Raw genomic sequence first — 24,801 nt, forward strand, 5'->3', positions numbered from 1 at the left:
AGGCTGATGGACTACTGCCAACCACAGGAGGAATTGGCAAACATAAAAGTCAGTAACTAGTCAATTCCCATCATGCTTTTGTTTTGTAGGAAGCAATAGGAGTAGATCACAATGCAGAGGGGTGAGACATGTGTCCCTTTTGAACACCAAAAAAACAGATTTGACTGAAAGTAAAGAAAAACAAAACTGTTTCCTTTATCAATCATTAAGGGGCACTGGAACAGTAATAATTCAGAGACTGATGAGATGTAACAAAACACTAACAAGCCCACACAGAGTAAAAACTGTGGGCAGCCTGCAGCTCAATGAGCTGATTGAAGGAACTTCAGAGTGCACCTTGACAGGAAAGAATGGAACCTTATCTTTAAATGATGATTTGTCTCCGTCACTTAAAAATGTGCAACAGGCTGGTTCTGCTTTACGGAGATCTTCTGGAATGACTACCCCAGACTGGGGAGATAGGTGGTAGGAAGAGATCTCCACCAGAGTATTGGAGATGACATAAGACCCTTCAGGATAAAAGCTTCCCATTCTCCATTTAAAACTCAAAAAAAAGTTTTGGACTGATTTCTGTAGCAAATGTTACACATATTGACTTACAAATACTCTGGCAACATTATCTGCCAACATTATGATATCTAAGAGAGAAATCTAAAACATTCTACTGGATATCTTAAGAGTTCAGCATGGCCAGCTTTCTTCAAAGGAAACTGCTGCCATCTACTGGAAACTGCACGTGTTGCTACTTTTTTACACATATGGGAATCATTACCTGGAAACCAATCACCTAAATAGATATAAAGAACAAAATACTGCTGTTTGTTTTCAGAAATGATACAAAAGAGTCACATGACATTTTGTTCTTCTTGATGTAAATGTTAGAGGAGATTTGGGGGAAAAGAAAGATCAATTTTAAAAGTAACAAACTACTTATTGCGTAGTGCTGTAAGGATAGAAAACCCCTCCATCAGAAAACCCCAAGGCCTTAGCATCCCAGACAATAGATTACACAATGCTTACATTTTGTAAAGTATGTTTATTACATTTAAAAACATTTCCCTGATGTATTGGCTGTAGATAAAATCAAAATGCAAAGAGTAGTACGTTTTACTGAAAGGTGTTCCTGTATAATACAGAACTAAAAGCATCACTGTTTTGCTGTGAAAAGTGCTAATTTAAAGGGTAAAGGTTAATGGGTGAGGGCTATTCGCTGAATTAAGAATGCTCAGCTACTTTTACAGCACAATACCATGTCAGCAGATAGGTTATGTACTGTATGTCCTTCCCGGTAAACCCAAACTTCTCTTATTGATACCAACCCACCCATCAAATGCACTTAAAGCTGAAGGTAGGTGATGTGCATCTAATACAACTAAATCCATTTTCCGCAACATGACAAATGCCACTTTTAGGGCCCGTGTCAACAGCCTTGTGTTTGTTTTGTGTTTGGCAATCCTATGCAAGTTTATGAAAATAGAAAACCCACTTGAAGCAAAGCAACTGCAGGTCAGAAGGAGGTCACCTGTCAATGCACTTTGAATGATTTCAGTAGTCTCTCAAACTGATGTCATCAACATAGGCCCATAACCCATTGATACCGGCCCTATGGTCTTAGTAAAACATGTTGCGTTTTCTAAGCAGACAGTACTGCTCTCTTCAGTCATCTAGGCTACTATTTACTAGTAGACCGAGAGAGAGACACAAACAAGCAGTAGCAGCTGGTCGGAGCTCCTTGGCAATCACCGTATTTATCATTTTCCAGTCACACAAGCATCAGAGACAGGAAGAGCAGATAGATTTTGTTTTATACTTTATATATTTATATACTTTTTTGTTTTTATGAACTGGGAAACAGAGCATTGGAGAGTGAGGGGGACCAGATTGCATTTGTTTTGCTTCTATTTTGTGAACACTCAAAATATGACACAAGGAAGTGGGGTCTGATCTGCTTTGTTACATTCCTCTGTTACAAACAGATAGATCATTGTGATTACTGTATTTTTCGCTCCCTAAGACGCACTTTTTTCTCCCCAAAAGGCGGGGGAAAATGTGTGTGCGTCTTATGGAGTGAATACCTAGTTTTTTGTACATTTAGTCCTGCTAAAGCAGAGCTAAACGTACAATGGAAGCCGCTGCTCGTTTAATACAAGTAATCTATTTAGATCACTTGTATTAAAACCGAGCGGCAGTGACGCTCCCCCCGCCGTGTTTTTCGGGTCCCCCGCTCTTCTGGGGGACCCGAATACCACGGGAAAGGAGCTCACCATAGAGCCCCTAGAGCAGACGAAGAACATCCGTTCTTCGACTGCTGTGTGATCACTGAGACCGTGGCGCTGTAATCACAGCGCCACCTGTCTCAGCGATCACTAACTGCAGCTTCTGTCAGAAACTGACCTGCGTCTTATGCACCGGTGCGCCTTATGGAGCGCAAAATACGGTATATGCAGCATGGATTAACTTTCTTTGCCTTGTGCCTTTTCGGGAAAGACAAAACACATAGTAACATGCAGTCTGCTCCCATCTACCTCTTTAGTATCCAGTTTATACCTTGTACTCTCTCTCTCTCCTTCTTCTCTACTAGAAGTAGATAACGGACCAGAGTTTCAGCGTAATATCAGCATGGTCTGGTGAACAATATAGCCTTATTGAACAAATTGTGAGAAGCAATTATTAAATATTAATACCGCATTACTTGTAAGTAATTAATAATATATATAGATATATCTATATATAGATAGATATATATATATCTATATAACAATATATAGAAAGGATGGGAAGAGCCATGTATGCTGAACTATAATGCTCCATACCTCCACAGCAAAGCTGAAATCAATCATGGAAACGCTTGTGTTCCGATGCCAACAGACATGAACGGTAGTGTTTCCACGGTGAGGTGATTGTCGTTCCAGGGATGTGCGAGAAGAGCTCAAGTCATCCTCAGATTCTTGATCAGCGGGACCTTCCTCCGGTGATTCTAACAAAATATGAATATCAGTGTCACAATAGCATCAATGACTGCACTCCAGGCCTTATAGTAAATAACTTTTCAATATGAAAGATTTGCTTATCTGATAAGCTAGGTTTTTGGATATAGCACAGACACACAATACCTAGAATGCTCCGCAACCACTACCATATGATTAGAGAATTATTAATGCATGCTACTTAAAGCTCAGGCATCAAATGTTTAAGCTGACAGCCTGATTCAATATTTGGGGAACAGACTGGGCCATTAGGGGATGCACAAAGGGACAATAACACGTGCTTCTAACAGTGACCTAGCTAATCCTTTTATCTTCTTAATGGGAAGAGGGAAAGAACGACTGTGTTTGTTCTACTTATTTTAGTCAGGTAGGTTGCACAATAATAAGTGGTGGGTCTTGGCAAGATCGAGGATGAGCAGATATCTCCCAGCCTGTCCTTATTGGGGAAATATCTGCCTGGCTACGGCCAGCCTGACAGAAGATTCATGAACATATAGAGCAGTTTTGCCCAATGTGTTGAGTAATGCAAGAAAAAGAGAAACATTTCTCAGTAAAGCTATAGTGTAGCACAGTAAAGTCAAGGTATTTACATGTCTCATTCTATTGCATACCCCAAAAATAAGAGAATTATTCCTCATTTTAGGACAGTGGAGGGAGCCATGCAAAATATTTGCACCAGCGTTTCTGGGTTTGCATTTGGCTGTGGAGGCATAAATAAATGATTTGCATGGCTCCGCCCACTGCTTTGAAATAAGGAATAATTTTCTTATTTTTGGGATATATGTGATGAAAGGAAATGTGATTACCTTTTGTAAGCCGGCTTTAATGTGCTAGGCCAGGGGTGGGCAAACTTCAGCCAGCCAGTTGTTGTGGAACTATGAGGCAGTGCAAAGTCCTCATAGCCACAGACATCACTCCCTGAGACAGATGCATGATGGGATTTGAAGTGTCACCACAGCTGGAGAGCCGGAGTTTGTCCACCTCTGTGCAAGGGACTGATTGGAGTTGAGAGCTTTTCAATCCCTTTAGTCCTTACTCACCCATAACCTGTATGGTTATACCGTCTTCTCAGCAAAACTAGAAATGATTACTTTGGTGGTTTCAAATGCAGGATTTACCCCCCTGCGTACAATACTCCTCTGCCTTGACAGCATAGAGGAAACATTTCCAGTAATGATAGAAGCAGAAAGAAAAGAACTGGAACTATAGCAGGCAGATCATCTGAGATCAGGATTATATGGCTGCATCTTTAAAGGAGAACTATGGGGTTAAGGCTTTTCCCCATAGTTCTCTTTAGGGTAACGGGAGGACACAAACTAGCGTCCTCCCGTCACCCTAAGCTCAGTATACCGCGAGCTACAGCTCGCGGTATACTGAGACGCCACAGTATACCACAAGCTACTGCTCTCGGTATACTGAGACGCCGCAGCTGAAGCAGAGCCAGCTGTACCCGCCCCCTCCCCCGTCCGTTCCGCCAGTCAGATCGGAGCGGGGAGAGGGTAATCCAGCCCCTCCCCTGTCACGGCAGAGAGCCGTGACAGGATCGAGAGGTGAGCGAACGCCGGTATGTGTTCGCTCACTTCCCGATCTACTGAGCCGACCTGTGACAGACTCATTGTCACAGGTCGGCTAGAACTATGAGGTGAGTGAAAAGCACTCACCTCATAGTTCTCCTTTAAATACACTTGATTACATTCAACTCTATACTTCAGTGCCGGGTGAAATGATCTTTTAATGGATGCACTTATTCCAGAAATCAACAATTCAGTTTTAGAGGAAGATAAGAAAGTGAAAAGTTCTACTAATATTTAACAAACAATTTTGTTTCCAAATAGGAAAAGAAAACATTTCAAAGATTGTTTCCATGAGACACCAGTATATATCTATTGAAGGACATTGCTAGTTATCACCCTGAACCGACATTACAGATAAATAAAACAAAGGATTAACGTCACTCTTATTAGCAAATGTAAATACAGTGCAGCGATAGGAGAATGTGCACATGCTTTCTTGTGAATGAACATGATACATTTCCATGTGAATGACATAATACTACCAGTAATATGAACATTTTCTGTCCTGGTGATCCAAATATTCCGTGTGCAGAATTACAAAAAGGGGCAACATAAAGATATTTGTACAACCAAAATTCACAAAGAGTTCATGATTATAATTCAGCTATTGGTCTGTTTACTTACTGCCATCAGGGGGGCTGCTAGCTATAAGCTCAGGGACAGGACCACTACTGTTTTCTGCCAGATCAATAGCCATCTGAATATCTTCACTCCATTTTTCCATTTCAGAACGAGAACTGAAAAGATACACCAAAGAACACAGTCATTCAGCACAATGCAACTATGTAAATAAAATATGAATGTTAAATGAAGCCACTATTGAAGGAATTGTCAATCCTCCTACTGCAGACCTCTCCTCCCTAAAATGCTAGCTGCCTGGCTGCTATGCTGGCACTTTGTGAGACACTGACCTGGAACAAGTATCAGGAGTTCTCATGCCAAGCAATGTTGTCATTATATCATACCTTTAGAAAGTGCAAAACAAATGGCTAATTATTACAATATTTCTTCAGCGTTTGGACATATAATCTTACAATTCAGAAAAGTCATGTTATCCAAAATAGGAGGTGCCAGAAAATATCTCCCTACATTGTCTTATTTAAAACTACACTGACTGGCCAAAAAATAATAATTCACTCACACTATTTCTATTTCCTTGCACTGCCTTTAGCTTTGTTTACGGCACGCATTTGCTGTGGCATCGTATCAGTAAGCTTATGCAATGTCACATGTATTTCCGTCTAGAGGTGCATTCATTTTTTTTACCAAGATCTTGTAGTGATAATGGGAGAGTCGGACCACTGTGTAAAGTCTTCTCCAGCACATCCCGAAGATTCTCAATGGGGTTAAGGTCAGGGCTCTGTGGTGGCCAATTCATGTGTGAAAATTATGTATCATGCTCCCTAAGCCACTCTATCACCATCTGAGCCCCATGAATTCCGGCATTGTCATCTTGGAATATACCCATTATGCCAATAGTAAAGAAAGAATCCATTGATGGAAAAACCTCGTTATTCAGTATATTCAGGTAGGTAGCTGACCTCAGTTTTTGGCACATAATGTTGCTAAACCTAGACCTGACCATCTGAAGCAACCCCTATTGCTCTTACCTATTTGCTTAGCTAAATCCAGGTGGTTACTTTTTTTGACCAGGCAGTGTATTTCAATACATTTTAATTTCATTCAAGTAAATTGCATACCTTGCTGCAACAACTATAGCTTGATTTTGACTTCTTAGGGTCAAACAGTGGGATACACCCCACTCTTCATCACTTTCTTCAACCTAAAATTATTAATAAAAAAAGAACACTATAACAAGCTCTATATATAAGACATTTTTCTCCTTCCCCATACAGTTATTAGATGCTGTAAAGTCTTTAGGCACATGCGCACACAGAACCATGAAACAGAACTCTCATCCAGCATTACAATATATGTGACTACGGCATGCAAAAGTTTCATCATGCACATAAAGCAACTAAAGTTCTGCAAGGTTTCTCAATATAGACTATTCAGAACAATGGATGGCTTCAGATACTGCGCACCTGCAATTGCTAATACAATATCACCTGTTTGAATACTATGATTGCACTGTGTTTTGGGATATCCAAGAAGGAAAGCTAAAAGAGACCCTTACCGTCATATTAAACAGTGGCAACTGCCCATGGACCTTAAACTGATTTGAAGAAGTCAGCCCTCTGCTGGTGTACAGCAACACATCATTAAACTGCAAAAAAAAAAAAGAATACCGTACCTTGAATTCTGTTCTGTGTGCTCTACATCATCACAATACGTCAATGCTTTGTGAATAAAACAAATTCTAACTGGTAAAACAGGTATTAGTTCCTAAATTATCAGTGCTCCTCAAAGGAAACCAGTCATGAGAGAGGTAGGCGCATACTGCAGACATCTGTCTGAAAATGTTAGTTGCCAGGCTGTCGTACAACTTGCGGTATGGTACGCCATTGTGAATTTCAAGCTTTACTTTGACTTTGTGGGCTGCAAGTTTGCCCCAGAGACAGCAAAGGAGATAACACTTTCATAAGGTCAGAACTGGCATCCCGCACATTTTGCTTTTGACAGATTTCCTTTAAGCAGTTATTACCCTGTTTATATGGTTTTCATAGACAAGGGTCAACTTACCAGGAAAAACATCCTTTGCTGTAAGCCTTTCCCAGATAACTTGCTTAAACTTCCAAGTCTAATAAACTCCTGAAAGAAAAACAATGTTTGAAATGGACATGAAGGGAATACAGAGATAAATCAATGTTACTACACAGTAGACAAAATACTGACACTGAGACATTTTAAAATGGAGATAATTTACACAATAATTTACCTGTCTAATCAAATATCTTTTAGTATATTCACAAAATAAAACAAAAAATCAAGTTATCAGTAGATTATTTTAAAGTGTACTAATCATCTACCCACTAAAAGTACATTAAACATCTAAATAAACACGAACTGTAAGCCTACGCTACAATGGATGTGAGCTTGTGCCAACCTTTATACATTATTAAACGTATACTTTTAGAGCAGTTAAAAGAAAACTATGGCCCAGCCTTTTCTGCCCATAGTTCTCTTCAGGGTCAAAGGAGGACATATATTATGTCCTCTGGTGACCCAAAACTCAGTATATAGGGGGCTATTGCCCCCTATATACTGAGAGCGCAGGGACGCTCCACAGCTGGGATGGATCCTGACAATACTGTCGAGATCCGCCCCGCTGGCTGATTGACAGCTGGCTCTGCCTCTCTAGTGCCCACCCCTGTCCGTTCCTTCAGTCAGCGCTGGATAAACAGAGAGGGGGTGCAATCTTGGTGGGGAGCGGTGACTGACAGTCAATGCTCTCTGCAGGGAGAGGATTGGGAACTCAGTGAATGGCGGTATGTGTTCACCGAGTTCCTGATCAATAGAGCCGACCTGTGACAGCTTCTTTGTCACAGGTCAGCTTGAATTATGGGGATCAGTGTATTTCACTCACCCCATAAAATGTTCACCGAGTTCATGATTAAGTAGATTACAGGGTGACTGCTCTTGCATATGATAAAAAGACTACCCTCTTATTTGAACAATGGAAACTGCAGAAGTGGTAACTCCTATCCAATATTCCTACTTTTGTAGAAGTATAATGTAAAATGTAGTGGAATACAAGGGATATATTGCAATAACTTGTCCGTTCTATATATGGATTTTGTGTATAAAAAAATAAATTAAAAAAAAGAAGCTCCCTTTCGACAAACACCTTAAGATGCTCACTTCGTACTGATAGATCTCTGCGTTAACAGTTAAAACATAATAACGAAATTACGAATGTAACCATGAAGGTGACTGGTTTTTTTTTTTTTAGCATCCTAGCTATGTCACTGTATTATGTATGTTTTCTGTTTATAATGGAAATAATAAAAACTATTGAAACAAAAAAAAAAGAAGCAATGTTCTGGCATTGTGGGCAGCAGAAAAGTTAAGTGTCTGCTGGCTTCTTTACCAGGTATGCATGTTTGGAATTTTCATTGTTATGACACCTTATGTCACTCTAAAGAGTCCCTGTCACCAACTTTAGAAATTCTATTCTGGAAGTGTCTAATTATTGTGCTGGTGCAGCTCCTTCGCCTCTCCACTCACCTCCCTACATAACCATTTCTGTATCTGCCGGTGGAGGAGGGAAATGAATACTACAGAACAAGGGTAGGCAACTTCATTACTCCAGCTGTTGTACACTCTGACAGCCACATTCATGACCCCTTGAGGCAGAGGCATGATAGGAGTTGAAGTTTCACCACAGCTGGAGTTCCAAGGTTGCTTACCCCTGCTATACCTGAGTGACACCTGAGTCTGCTGGAGCTGCAGACATCACATCCAAGAAGGGGATTACCAGCAGAAGTCTCAGGCCTTTTTGATGTCCATGCAAGGGAGGCTTTTAAAGGTAAATGCCATGCATAAAATACATTAAATGCACATAAATTCTTATGGGAATATTTTTATTTAAATAAATGTTCTGACAACAGGGTCTCTTAAAGGAAAGGCAGGAGCTTCCTTTTACTTTAATTTAATAAGCAAGCATGTGAGCTTCAATCGTAGGAGCCCATGTCACTATTTATTAATTCTCTTACCACCAGGACTTTGCAATAAAGGAAATCAGCACAGTATTCTTCAACTGCTTACCCTGCCAGGTATCGCCAGATTCTCAATGCCTGTCAGATCTTTCCTGAGCTCCTGTAATTTCTGATAATTTTCCATCTTTATCATCGCTCCGTGGAGTTGTGCAACCATCTCCGAGATCTCAGCAAGAGCAGCTGTTGGAAAGTCCAGAACATTTTTCAGTTGTTTTACAGAAATTGCACAAAAATTGTGTGTGTGTGAGGTGTGTGTGTGTGACTTGAATTTGCTGCATGTGTCAGTAACATCATTACTTTCTGAATTTTGTGCAGGACATTCCTAACAGCAATAATGCCAGAAAAGTGTTGCATTGCCTCTTGTATCCCTGTTCTCTAAGAAAAAAATTTGAAAAACCTGCTACCGTGTTTCCCCGAAAATAAGACCTAGTACTATTTTTGGGAATTGCTAAAATATAAGACCTACCCCGAAAATAAGTCCTAGTTGTGACCATTTCCCCCTTATGCCAGTGGTGGCATAAGGGGGAACTTAGGATTTAGGTCATCCTGAATTGGCCAGTCATGGTGGCTGAAGGCAACGAACCCAGAACAGAGCTGAGTAAAGATGTCAGCAACAACAATGAGGGAAATCGCAGTCATTGCAGAGCTGAAGTGGGGTGCTTTGGGCGGGTAAGTCTGCTGTGCATACTTGTATTTTAAGGGAAACACCCTGGGAACTGGCAGCAGAGTTTAAGACTATTTAAGAGGCTGAATCAAAATGTACCTGTCTTTAAATCTGTCAGAAAACCGTAGCTGCACTTTGTTTGACTTCACAGCTAACGCTTACCAACCAGTCTAGCACCTGCTCAATGAGCGTACATCCGTGTCTACAAGTGCACTCTTATAGGAATGAGGATTGTGGGTTGGCAGGGAGAAGTCCTGACTGAGGCCACCTTTACACATGAGCAGTTCTCTAAACTGTGGCTGCAATGGATTGCATGAAGCTCACATCAGAATAAAATGAGCAAAACAGAATTCACCACAGCTGCACTGTTAACTGAATAGTATTAATCGAATTTGAATGAGAGTCAAAGCCTTTAAAATACCCCCCCAAAAACGTTTTATATACACTGAGTGGCCAGATTATTATGTCCACCTGACGTTTGTAGGCAAATTAGCTATAATTTCGTGCTGAAGTTGCTAGTGAATGTTAGGGCAGAACAGAGAGTGGCAAGACTGGTACAAGACAACAGAAGGGCAACAGTGCATCAAATTACTGCAGATCTTAATCAGGGATCCTCTCAAATGATCTCTGAACGCACTGTTCGCCGTACACTGCATCGTATGGGATATGGAAGCCGAAGGCCTGTTCGAACACCTTTGCTGTCTGCAGTTAACAAGATAAAACGTCTCCAATTCGCACAGGAACACAAGGATTGGACAGTCGAGCATTGGAAAAAAGTCATGTGGTCCGATGAATCACGTTTCCAGTTGCATCATGCAGATGGCAGAGTGAGAATTTGGCGGGAACAGCATGAAAGCATGCACCCCACATGCATGAGTACAACCCTTCAAGCTGGTGGGGGCAGTGTTATGGTTTGGGGCATGTTTTCCTGGCATGATTTGGGCCCTTTAATTCGTGTGGAACAACGTCTGAATAGCACAACATACCAAAGTATCGTTGCTGATCAAGTTCATCCTATCATGTTGATGGCGTATCCCAATGGAGATGGCTTCTTCCAACAAGACAATGCGCCATGCCACGGTGCTCGTATTGTGCAGGAGTGGTTTCAAGAACATGAGGGAGAATTTACCTTGCTTAGGTGGCCCCCACAATCACCAGATCTCAATCCAATTGAGCATCTGTGGGACGAAGTTGAAAGAGCCATCAGGCAGCTGGTTCCACAACCATCAAATCTCACAGAACTGGACAGTGCTATTCATCAGGCATGGTATCAGATTCCTCGCATCACCTTTCAACATCTCGTGGAGTCAATGCCAAGAAGAATCCCCGCAGTATTGAAGGCAAAAGGTGGCCCAACGAAGTACTGATGGGGTGGTCACAATTATCTGGCCACTCAGTGTACACTCACAATAACCCTGAAATGGGTACTAAACATAGCCAGATACATTACAAACAACCATTGTTAATCCTGTGTAATTCTGTAATTGTCCTTTCCTTCTCACCTCGAGTGTCCCGGAAATCGACGTGATTTGGTGAGTAGTGCTTGCAAAGTCTCTCCATGATTTGCTTGTAGTGCATGAGTCTGTGCAGGGGTCGAAGGAGAAACATGTTCAGCGGCAGATAACACACCTTCTCCTGTTCAAAGTCTCTGCACAGAATTTCTAGTTTGCGGGAATTTTTTATTGCCTTCTCCAGCTCCATCAACACCTCATAATGCCTCTGAAAGTTAGTTGTGAATTGCTGAAAGGAAAAGCATTAGTGTTAAGAAATATAGAACTGACAGATATTATCAGAACTAATCTTAGTCACAGGAGATTACTTTCTTAAGGACTAGAATGCACATTTCTGGGAGTATGATGGTGTTATGATGTATGCACATACATATGTGGTCCACAGATAAAGCAGCTGCACTAATTCAGGTAAGATTAAGGGCCCATTTACGCTTATACATTCCAGTTAACACAGGAATTTCAGCGACACGTTAATGCACATTACATGCATCAACATGTTGCAGCGTCATTCATTTTGTATGTCACCCCAATGCCAGTGTTAATTTTGTCAACTAAAATTATTTGTAATAGTTTTCATCAGCTGTATGTTTTTAGTGGTGAAAACAAAATAAAAAGGTAAGTTAATAGGACTAAAACTATGACGAAAATACATGCAATTTTCTCTACTGGAGATTTACTCGGCAAAACGTAAGTAAAACTATAACACCAATTCAGATGACTAAAATACAACTGAAACGTTGTATTTTAGTCATCTGAATTATTTTTGTTTCGTTTTGTCGACTAAATTACAATGTATTTTCGGCATAGTTTTAGTCGTATTAACTTCAAACTAGGACGAAAATTTTGAATCGATGTAATTAACACCACCCAATACACTAAAGCGATACAGTTACAGTGCACCACAATGCACGGCAATGCACTACCATGCATTGTTATGCACTGTTAGAAACAATACTGCACGTCTGTTCTGTTACATTCTGGACAGCCCAATAAGCACTGCCTTAACGCAACTCACAATAACATGTGCTACTCTGCAACTATGCATGTTAACACAGGCTAACACATGCCTTACACATTAAGCTGCAGCATGAACTTTAGTGTGTGTCTACATGCATTAAGAAAATGTACCTGATTAAGTATCAACTGAGTAGGTGTGGACACACACACACGTACTGTATATAACATTTTTTTTTTCTCACTGGTGAAAAGTAATAGAAAATGTCCATGGTACCTTCATGCCCTGGATATTTTTCAACATGACATCCCCAATTTTCTGATGTTCGCCTTTCATATGAGCATTGGACCTTCCTTCCCTGTGAGAATGTAAAATTAATTTTCAATGCGTCATTACAAAATAATGTTACAGTTACACAATATAATGACGGGCATTCATTTATGAATGTTGAAATTGCTCTTTTGCCCTTTTTATCTCAGGAGATTACCCATATATAAAGCTTTCTTCAAGGTGATAATAGTTATTTATTTTTTTCCCCACAAGTCTTTCTGCTTATCAGCGTTATTTTATTGTCACATTGACTTAATTCCACTTAACTACAGGGCTTTGTTATTTGACAGGCTCAACCTCCTAAAGCATTAGATTCAGACAAAGCAAATTAAGCTAAATAAAGAAGAAAGGTACATTTTCCATACAAAAACGTGTGCAATTACAATAACTTCAGACTAATAATATTTGAATGCCATTGCTTCATTTTAAAATACAAAGCACTGGTCTCTTGCAGTATTCACTGTGACAGTAATGTCAATAGACCTCATATCAAACCATCAATCTACAAAATGGTTATATGGAAATCAGCTTTTGATCACAAAAGCAGTTGTACAGATCGAGACAACCCATCTATGTGGAAGGGATGGAGGTTGCACTGATCCGTTCAATAGCTGTAAAAAAGTTGGTTGGAACTGCTAGAAAACTACTCTTTGTATGATATGATACATAAGGCACATGTTCTTAATTATGTTGCTGTATGCAATTCAATTTGATATCATAAGTAGACCTGTTAAGGCCAATTACTACGGTTTATCAAAGACAGAAATGGAGTATGATTCTTATGGTTGTACTATACTTTGCTCTTTCCATTGCCTTAGGCCTTGTTCACACCAAATGCAGAGCAGATCCGGTCAGGTTTCTGCACACGTAGTGCAGTGGGTTGTGCCGCGTTTTTGATGAAACTTTTTTTTTTTTTTAAGTTTAACATGGGCTTTCAGGCATTCCAGAGCAGATCCAGAGCAGGTAAAATAGGGCTTGCTGCAGTTTTTTCACCTGCTCTGGATCTGCACGCTGCGATGTGAACTGGAGGTCAAAATACCATAGGAATACATTGGACGCAGTTTTGATCCGGTCTGCACCTGCTCTGGTCTGGATCTGCTCCGCGCTTGGTGTGAACAAGGCCTAAGTCAGTACATATGAAGCGATAAAACGGCAAAACATTTCAATTACATTGGGCATCTGCCAGTCTCAGCAGCACATGGGACCAATCAATTGTGATACAATGCAAGAAGCATTCAGATAGGAGGAGAGACTAGATAGTGACAAAGGGATGAGCTCAATAGTCTGCAGCTTCTCCTTTCAAAAGCAGTTGCCTGGAATTCAGCTTTAATATAGCTAGTCAAACCTCAGCGTATAAAAATATGAATGGTTTCTCACAGGCAGGCAGTTCTGTTGAAGTGTAACAATGAGATGTAGAAGTTTCCCAACTGGGGTCAGAATAATATTATTCTATTTGGGCAGAACAATGTTTACAACTTAGGGCTCCTAGGTAAAACCTCCAATAAAGGCACTATGTGCTTGGTACCTGCCTGTTCTCTGCCTGGGTGTAGGTTTCTTTTGTGTTTTACGACCTCCACCCACAATCCAAGAAAAAAGCAGGTAGCTTAACTGGGACCTACTACATGATGCATGTAAATATGATTCTGGTAAGGACTCTGGGCTGTATACTCTTTTGAAGGCTGTGACCAATGTAAATGGTTATTGTAAAACACTGTGGAAAATGTGACAGTGTTAAATAGGCAAGTAAAATATGCAATGGTGAAGGGAATGAAAAAAACAAGCAAAAAACTATTATGAAGATTTCACTTACAGTTTGGTCATGAAGATAGCAATAAAGCACATTTGTTATCAGAATCAGTAAAGCAAACCTTAGAACCTCAGAGTTTTCTTTATTGCTGCCTGTATCCCTGGTGGTGGTGGTTAAAGGGGGGACTCTACCTACTTGCAATACAAATTCCATGCCATGAAAATCTCCTCTACAAGACAACACAGTGAATAAAGTACCTGACAAGAGGTTCTAATCCTTCCAGTGCGATTTAAACTAAAGCGAAAACATTTTGGCAGGAGTTCCACTCTCTTAAAACAGATGCTGTATTAAATACTCCAATACTCTGATAGATCTTTAGACCCTTTTAAATTATATTTGAAAGGTCGTACTAGGATATTTAACTCAGAAATAACCTCTTTTCACATTCATTCACATGCCTTCATAAGGATGGGATAAGGTATTGTACAATGCAGTTTGTGCTTTCTCCAGGATTTATTTTCCAATGTAAAAGCTGCGATATACTCACTAGTCGATAAAACACAAACAGATTCAATTCTTACCAAAAGGCAAGCCTCTGATCAACTTCCTTTAGGAAACTGGTGTGGAACTTATGTAAGGGATCAAAGTTGGAGAAAATAAGATTTCTTAATTGCTCTGGCATGGAGTCATCTTTATTTACTGTGTTCTGAAACCACTGAGAAATAAAACAAATTGCTTTTAATGTCTATAACCATCTTACAAGTTCTGTGCATATTGATACAAACAGTGCTGCTTTATCTCTAATGGATAATGGTGTGTGCAGTTATTAACTTGTTTTCTTTTCCTGTCAGAGCAGAACTATCAGTTCATAGTTATGAGGCCCTAGCGTCAAGACTTCTATGAATTGACTTTCTCCCGCCTGAGCTCAGGATTGATAATGGACGTACTCTCCATGCTGCTCAAGGATTTTCTGGTTGTTAGTCATCAGCACTGAGCCCAGGCAGCACATAGGATGGTATAACAGCTTGATAATTGTGCTGCACTGAGGGCCAGTTAACACCATATGCAGTTGTGATGCAGTCCGTTTATTTGACCGCTGCATTGTGAAATACATCACAATGCTTCCCTATGGGCTTTCTTGTGCTTTATTCACACCATTGCAGTGTGAATATAGCACAAGAAAGACCATAGGAAAGCGATTGTGATTGACAGCAGCAGTCAAACGGACTGCATCACAACTGCATATGGTGTGAACTGGCCCTAACAGGGAGAGAATACATGTAAATAAACAAATAAGTAATTTCAAATTAGTAAGGCTGCTTCATTTGACAAATACAGATTCAGATTATTACAAATGCTTATTGGTGAATGGTTCTCTAGAATTTCAAGTGGGTACAGAACAAGAAATATCTGCCATATAGGAATATAGACAGCCTGGCTCCATGATTTAAAGAACTGCCTGCTTTGTTATTAGCAACCAGATTCTCACTTTCAATTTCTAGTGCGTAAAAGTATAAATCTGATTGGTTGTTTAAGGAAACAAAGATTATCGGGAAAGTTGATGTTCTGAGATACAGGACATTTCTACTGATGATTGCATATGACAAGACAGAACTGTACACAGCAGAGGAAGTTGTGGATCACAGATATATAAAGAACAGAGCAGTCAAAGTATAATGGAGAATACAACAAAATTCGGTCTACCTCTCGTTGTTCAAACCATGCACTTCTAGTGTTCACTCATCTACAGTACTGAAGAATAGCAAATGTAAATTTGAACTAATGGACAAATGTACTTTGCAATAAAGACTGGACCATTACTTACCACTGTTATAACTTCAAGATCTTTCAGATAGGTACACTCTGTAGTTGAAACTTCCTTTGCAATAAAGTAGGCTTTGTCGTTTGGAAATCTCTGCAAAGAGGAAAATGAAATCATGAACATATTCCATATTTAGCAGTGACAGCGCATATCTTTACTTCCTTCAACAGGCCTAGGTATGTGGTTTTCCAGCCAGAATTGCAATGTTCACATACTAATACGCACATTTTTACTGTAAGGGCAATCTAGACCTCATGTATACTATTTTCATGTTTTGAATATAGTTAGAACCTCTATAAGGTTGTTTTTTTTTTACTGTCTGTGACTATTGGCGAAATTTTCTCCTGACTTATTTCTGACTCCAGCGCGAAAAATACAGTGAGCAGGGGTTGCCAGAATAGGAACCTTCTTAAACAAATTATTTTTGTTAATGTCTGGAGAGATTTCATAACCTTTCCCGTCCCTGGGACAAGAAGTGAGGGGAACCTCAGACAGCAATAAAGACATGACAATGACTGTTTTGGCTGGAGCTTAGCTTTAAAGAGTCTAGAGAAGAAGGAAGAACTGTGTGTGTTATCCATATCAATAAGATCATACAGTTTATGTTTAGAAAATGCATAGGTGAAGCAAGGCAACACAAGCAGTTTTTCTTACAGTTTCATATGCGAGATTCATAATATCAAAACTACTTGATAGTGAAGAAAGTTAAGTGGTCTCCCATACAATATTTTAAACCCAACTGAAATTTGACATTTTAATCATAGTCCTGTACACCTGCATGTTATGATCTGCAAGAAATGTTTGCTTGAAAATGTTAGTGCAGGTAAAATGCAGCTTTCTGCTCCGTGCGGGCTTAGCTGAGTAACAGCCACACCCCTTATCAGAAGTGTTTTCCTACAGACTTGTATATTAGAGATGGTGGCGGCTTGTCTGACCAGGTCACTTGGGTTTTGGGTAATATTATTTCAAGAGAAGGTTTGACTATATTATGGCAAGGTGAGATTCTTATTTAATATTCACAAAGGGAAATCCACCAAACATTTCCAACCAAGATTAATTACTTTATTTTAGATTTCTTTATTCGGACATCATCTTGTATAGTCAATGAAACTATATACACTATATAATTGTTACATCCGAACTGCCACATGAGAAAATCTGTGTGACTGTATTATTATTATACAGGATTTATATAGCGCCAACAATTTGCTCAGCGCTTTACAAAACAGTGGAGACAGTACAGTTACAATACAGTTTCAGAACAATAGGGTTGGGAGGGCATCAAACTGATGTATTGCATCAAAATGACAGAAGAACCAGAATACAAAAAAAAAAAGGAGTACCTTTTTCCGGCTCTCCTCCTCCTCATCAGTTCTGATGCAGATGGGCTCATTCAACAATGGACTAATGAGGGGAGAAGAAGGTTTTCCATCAGGACTTAGGTTTGGAGACATTGTTGAGTTTAGCCCTGTTGTTGCTCCTTGAGAGTTAATTGACAGTTCTGAGAGGTGTGGACTCCCTGTTAATGAACCTGTAAAGAACAAAGACACTTAAGTGTGCTGTACTTTTTATTCTAAACTAAACATAAAATTTCCAACCTACTCTACAGCACAAGAAATACACACAGCTCTGATATAATGAAGGGCTTTATCCCCAAGAGAAAAGCTGATCCATTGACTATGTCAATATGTGAAAATCATAATTTCATGAAAAAACATTAGCCCATAGACTAATGCCTCGTATTGAATTCTCCTGAAGAAAATGCTCTGCAAACTATGAAAGCAGGGTTCATTTTCTCCAGCATGCTGGAATTACAATTAAATCAGATCTTTAGTATACATTTCAGCTAAAGGTACATTTGGAAGATCTTCTTAACTGCTTTTACAAATTAGACATTGGGCAGAGCACATTACATGAGGGAGTGAATCTGCGCAGAAACTACATTACAGAAAGGACGTTTGTTAGAGAGAATCTACAGTCACCTACTACTACACAAAACTCCACTGCAGCTGAGACAAAACAACAGAGGCTGGAAGGACTACATTGCCACTACTACACATAACAGACACAGTATACCTTTTGACGTAATTCCATTCATGCTCCACTGAACGCTTGGGGCAGAGATACTAGCACAGCTAGTCATTCATTCAATGAAGAAAAATACACACAGGGTAAGAAGTGATGGCAAACACTTAGCACATCATGTCTTGACAATTAAAAGGGATACATGTGTGCCATTTAGAGGAAAACTCATCAGCCTGTGCCTGGGAAGCAGTCACCATTTTCGTCAAGGCTGTAGGTATGTGGATTACAAGAGGTTAGGGAATAGATTTACAAGAAGATACCAAACATTTTATAATCACTTGCAAAATTTGTAAGAAATATGGGAAGATCTTCATAGGACTTCATAGGAGTTGGCTATAGAAAGTCAGTACAGCAAAGGAATGACTGTTTGAACTTCATAGTTGTCTGTGGCATTCCTAGTACTTGCACAAGAAAAGTACTACACTTTTTTGTAGAAAGTCTCCCAGCCCCCCTTCCCAATTATCCAGGCTAATATATGCTAAAACCACCCAACCCTAGAGTAGGCTTACCTCTCTGGAGAGGCCTCTCATAGAGTTTACATCCTCCAAATCTCTATGGAGGCTAGACATGCCTGTTTAGTAATCTCTCCCATGGAGTTTACATCCTCCAAATCTCTCTGGATGCTGGACATGCCTTTTTAGTAACGTCTTTCATGGAGTTTACATCCTTCAAATCTCTCTGGATGCTGGGCATGCCTGGATTCTGCATGAAGGATGTAAACACCACGGGAGGCTGCCAAAGAGAGTATGCACAGAGATGGGGGAGTTATAGGTTAGAAGTTATATGCAAATCTAGATTTTCCCTGTAAAAGTTGTTTAGCCCAGTTCTCCAGCTCTCAAGCACTCTTGTTGATTCTTTAACATGAGGGGTTGCCTCACAGACCAATTGCAAGGCTTGGAAGTCAATGAGCTTGAGTTTGACAGGAAATGTCGAGTTGTGTAGGTATTGTTCTGACATGAGGTTTTAACTAACAATCTTTGCTTACGCATTCCTTCATCATAAGCTCAGTTTAAATCATTCAGATTTGACAACTGGTTTACTTTAACTTTAGTTTCTGGAGTATTTTTAGATTCTATTAAAAGGTAATGTTTTGTACATAAAACACATTTATTATGGCCAGGGCTAAACAAATAAAAGTTCTTCTTTTGAGTCAGCACATGGCGCTCTAGTCTCCTCTTCAGGTTTTAAAGGCTTTCTGTTGTTTCTCTAATGAAAGCTCCATGAGTCACCCCACTGAATAATTTCTTATTGAAGGGCTTAATTAAAAGTTTTAATCAGACAAATTGCCTCAAAGCACATAGCTCTGCTGTGCTGTCTCTTTAGCCAACTCACGGTGCTCACAGCAGTCCTTTGCCATGTTTATAAATGTGCATTTATAAAATAAAGTTTGTGTCAGATTAAAAACGTATAAAATGAAAAAAAGAACCAAAATAAAATAATGAATGTGTCCTTTAAAGTTCTCTAATGGTGATCACTGTGGAAAAAATTGAAGCAGTTCAAGTCAAAAAGAGACATTGTCACTTCAGTTCAAAGTTAACAATGACCTTATACTATAGAACTTGTTAAATGAACCAAAATTTAGTATATCACTGTCTGGGTTACAACCAAGTTAACTTGGTAAAAGATTTCATTATTTCAATGCACTTTTGCCTACACTGTTCCCTTTAAGGGGAGACTGGCAGTAGAATATAACAACATGATAAATGGCATGAAAAAAAAATAAGGGAAAGAAAAAAAACTCCATCCTAACTTCTAGACAGAAATTTGTAATTTTCTATAAACACATTACAATTATTTCCTTCAATAATTCATCTACTGAATAAGATAACTCAATTTTGAACTACTGACACCACAGTGTTCTTTATTATTAAGAAGGGACGATTAATATGGCAGAACATTTGTACAAACACTGCAACGTTTATTGGAAAATGCAGAGATATATTTTAGATTGTAAGGCCTCACGGGCAGGGCCCTCCTTACCATCTTGTCTTGAATTGTATTGTGATTGTAATGTCTTCCTTATATTGTAAAGCGCTGCGCAAACTGTTGGCGCTATATAAATCTTGTATAATAATAATAATAATATCTGTTGCTGCCTATCACTTGACTGAAAGGCCCTAGTTTAGATCCAAGTAGGCAGTTCCTCTTCACTCACACTGGTGACAGCAGGCAGCAGTGAGGTGTTTTTTATGCAGCAGTATATATGTCAGCACCCTAGTAAAGCCTTGTCATTGATATATAAAAACCTAAAATAGATTCAATTCACTAATAATTTGTATTGGACAATATTACATTGCTTTCTATTCTAGAGTCAGGGTGGAGTTTTTCAGTGTGTCTGGAAAAATGGCCACATGCAATTCTACATCTACAAAACATTGAATTCACACTTCAGGAAGAAATGACACAAAGGTGTGCCAATTTTATTGATGCTAAAAACCAGTATTACAAATTTAAAACACTTTGAAGAAGTATCAACAAGAACTGTATTGATAATCAAATGTATCCTACTTTTCTAAATATTAAAAAACAGTTAAGAGTAAGTTTACCCATTCACCTAAATCTGCAAAGACTCTAGCTCCTTGCACACACTGAAAAATGAAAAGGGTAAAAAGTAAAGATCCAAACCAACTGGTGCCATAAAATCAAAATAAGAGAATACCCTAGCACCAACTTACACAAGACAGGCAACAGTGTGAGGGTATAGAAAATGTGTCGTCATTCATAAAGCTAAAGATTACAAAGCATGCAAAAAAATGTTCTCTTCATGAACACAAAACTATTCAACCATCTAGCCTACATTTCACTAATTCCATTTACTGTCACAGAAAGAAATCAGACCTTGAAGTCCAAAGACTTCCCACTATATATATCCAAAGAGAGGGTGATCTCATCACAAATTTTGAATCAAGAAAATTACATGAGACCATCAAAATAATATATATACTATAAGAGCTGGGAAGACAGTTACTACAATGCATTTGGCCAGGATGTGGAAATTCATTTGCAATTACATCTGTTTAGAGTCATATGTAGTGAGTTAGCCAGGTTTTTATATTTAAAGCATTTTACAGATGTAATTGCAATATTATAGGCTTTCATATACTTGATAAATAAGAAAAATGGTTTCACTTTACATATTTTTGTATATGGCACCGTCAGACAGATTTATCTTGGGTAATACCACTAAAAATCAGAACTCTATAGGCATTTGGTATATATAAACATTTCTCTCTTATGTGCAAAAACATTTTTAACCCTTCTAGAACAAATTGAAATCTATTGCATTAAAACTTTGAAGGGATTCTCACCAGAATTGTTAAAGCATAAGACTAAACAAGTCTATACCTCGTTTGTCTCCTCATCTTTGCAAATGTTTAAGGGAGCATGCTGAAATACGGCTAAAGCAAATCAGGCCAGCCAGTGGTGTTAACTTCTATTTATTGACCTACATATTATTTCAAAGTGAAAATATGTTCAACCTACTGCTGATTACTTGTAAGAATAAATGGAACCGATTTTAATTAAGCAAAATGCTCTGAGTAATCTGGACCTCCACTTGGGTAGACATACTAAGGAATTAAAATATGTAGATGTAAATTGCAATTAGCTGTTTGAGAAACCTTCAGTTGAATGATGACCTAAAAACTGTTTACAGAATCTTATCTGAAGCTGAAAGGAAGCATAAGTAATAAACAATACACTAAATATGTGGAGATTAATTCAATAGCAGCAAACAGAAAATATTTCTGTTACTTTAATGCAAACGTTTTTTAAACTGCTATGGCATAGCAAAATGTGCTACAGCCAATAGGCAAACATAATTGACTTATTAAAGACCAAGTCAATGCTTGTAAAATTGTTCTTGAACCCCTTTGATAGCTTCCAGAAATCAGGAGATCTCAAAACATCTCAAACTATCTGTCCTTCTGGAGAAATTATAGCAAAAGAACTCACCATTAGAGAAGGTCAACAACAGTTGAAAACCATAATAATGGTAAGCTAGTCATCAAATATGCTGTTAGTAAACAGCTAGGGAACATTCCTAAACATATAAGTAATACAAAGAGCTCAGATCCAAACTGATATTGTTGCAGCCTATGTTCTTGTGGAGACCTTGTGGTTTGTAGTTAAGTAATCTCCAGAACAATCAAATATTCGCTACATTTATAAATGTAGGACAAACCTACATAATAAGCCTCTTTTTGAAAGTACCCTATGCACGGGTAAAGAAACTCATCCAGCAAGAGCCACTGCAATGAGTTCTTAGAGTTTGCACATAAGAGAGAAGTAGAGGCCACTACCTAGACTTTGCACCCGTGAATTAAATGCAGATAGATGTTTTGAGCATGGAATACAGAGAAGCACAGATGGCAGAAAATCAAGTGTACGATAACATCTTACCCAGTGACTATGTTATCACCACAGATGGTCAGTAAATTTACAAAAACAGATAAACGAATGACAGTTGTACAGTATGTTGCATATAGGTGAAGCTCCTGGCGTGGTTGCAGTTAAGCAATGCATTACATGCACGGAAATTCACCAAGCTGAACATTACACGGGCAGCCAGTGACTTTCTCAGCCAGTACACTCATATAGCAATATCACATAGAGGTGTCACCATCCCATACTACAACTGCTGACCATGGTGTAACATTAGCATTGTTTTTTTGAGTGTTTTTTACCAGTGCAAATTAAGTAATCCTAAACATTTTTGCAACAGTGATACACTTTAATGGCAAACTATGGGATTACAGAGGCTCCTTTGTCAGGCAGATTTATCTGTTAGCCATTAAAAGATTCAGAGGGGAATTTATCAAAACAGGAGCAGACAGAATCTGGAGCAGTTGCCCATGGCAACAATACAGTTTACCTGTTCAGTTTAGATTTAAAATGAAAGATAGATGCTGACTGGTTGCCATGCACAGCTGTTCCAGATTTTGTCTGCTCCAGTTTTTATAAATTCCCCTCAATGTCTTCAGTTAGCCATTATAATGGCTAATACAGTACAACATTAGTTCCTGGTGAGCACAGTACAAAATTACTTTTGCTTCCTTTCCAGTGTAAAACCCATGGTTACACCTTGGTCAAAAATGTATTGCTCCTGAAAAAAAGCTAATCCCTGGAATAACATCAGTGATCTTTGCCATGGTGACAGCAATTTTAAGACACACCACAAAAATGTAGTGTTGAAAAATGTCTTCCCTTTCACTACCCCAGTTTATTTAGGTATAGCGCAGAGAGAAAAATGAAGATATAAAGAACAAAGACGGACTTCTATGCAGTAAGGGGAATCTGCATGTTCACAGCTGACAGAGAAAAGCTTTCGAGAAAGGTAAACTTGGCTTTTCTCCATTTAATCCCAACGTTTATGAGGATAGAGAGTACAACTGTGTAACATTCTACTCCAATGTGCCTTTCTTATCTCTCTGAAATGCCGAGGACATTGCAACAAATATAAAATCAGTTTTCATGATTCCCGATTCTGCTCGACATGCAGTGAACACTGTCTTGGGCTGAATTTTGCTGTTAAGTACAGGCCTGTAGTAGGAACTAGGCGTTGTTACAAAGAGTAGAGAATTAATTGAAACCCTGGCTGAATGGATCACTGTTGTTGTAGGGTAAAGGACCATGTATTCATAAAAGGATAATTTAAAGAAAGGAACATTAAAACAAGACCAGGAAAATGTAAGTAACAGAGGATAAAACATGCCGGAGGATGAAGACAGCAGCCCCTTCCACATCCTTTGTTTAAGGTACAGTACATGCAGACAAAAGCAGTGCTGAAAACAAATACAGATATCTGACTTCATAGCATGTTAACAAATGACAAGAATGAGAGTGAACTTTCTGGAGTAATACATCACAAGGATATTAGTGTTCAAAGCTTGTTTAGAAAACAAAACAAAGCAAACGGCACAACAAATTGGATATAAGCAGCCCATATGTTAGTGGCATTTGCAGATGTGTAAGCCACCCAAGAATGGGTAATTTGTAACCTTGAAGATAACCACAGACTTCAGACAGCAGTTGGATGACTGCCAAATGATCATTTGCATAAGAGTGCATCCTGTGCCTTGCAGACCCCACCGATGTCCCTCCTATCCCTGGGAACAGTTGGCATGAAAAGCTATGTTAAAGGGGTCCAGAGCTTTTACCAGGCATCCTAAATCACCCTGCTCTTCATATCCTGTCAGAAAAGGACAACTGCCTATGTCTACAGACACAGTAAATGTTGTAGAAGTCATTTGATAATAGGAGATTAATGCTTTGCACCACACACACACACACACACACACACACACACACACACACACAATCCCTCTGCTGCAAACATGGTTGCTATTTTTAAGTACCTTGAAATGTTTTTATAGGTGATTATGACATGACCACCAGAGTCCTTACTGCCCTCTATCCAGCACCAGGCTGTGGGTGGAGCAGAACAGCGATAGAAGACAGGCATCAGTCATTTAAAGTGGGAGTTACTGGGTGGGTTTAACAGACCTT

The 24,801-nt window shown here is 39.1% G+C and overlaps 1 protein-coding gene across 1 annotated transcript in view; it reads right to left on the bottom strand.

The window, feature by feature from the left end:
- The window catches only part of FARP1 (FERM, ARH/RhoGEF and pleckstrin domain protein 1), a 166,628-nt gene that overhangs the window by 8,178 nt on the left and 133,649 nt on the right, over positions 1-24,801 (bottom strand). The window contains exons 15-25 of the mRNA XM_018564646.1: positions 17,553-17,740; positions 16,213-16,302; positions 14,969-15,102; positions 12,587-12,668; positions 11,347-11,584; positions 9,230-9,360; positions 7,205-7,273; positions 6,699-6,788; positions 6,262-6,344; positions 5,186-5,298; positions 2,814-2,977 (exon numbers count right to left, since the gene is read on the bottom strand). Coding sequence (XP_018420148.1) covers positions 2,814-2,977; positions 5,186-5,298; positions 6,262-6,344; positions 6,699-6,788; positions 7,205-7,273; positions 9,230-9,360; positions 11,347-11,584; positions 12,587-12,668; positions 14,969-15,102; positions 16,213-16,302; positions 17,553-17,740 — 1,382 coding nt within the window. The remainder of the gene's footprint in view (positions 1-2,813; positions 2,978-5,185; positions 5,299-6,261; positions 6,345-6,698; positions 6,789-7,204; positions 7,274-9,229; positions 9,361-11,346; positions 11,585-12,586; positions 12,669-14,968; positions 15,103-16,212; positions 16,303-17,552; positions 17,741-24,801) is intronic.

The sequence above is a fragment of the Nanorana parkeri genome, unplaced genomic scaffold, assembly GCF_000935625.1.
Source record: "Nanorana parkeri isolate BGI_ZX_2015 unplaced genomic scaffold, ASM93562v1 scaffold768, whole genome shotgun sequence".
Taxonomy (NCBI): Eukaryota; Metazoa; Chordata; class Amphibia; order Anura; family Dicroglossidae; genus Nanorana; species Nanorana parkeri.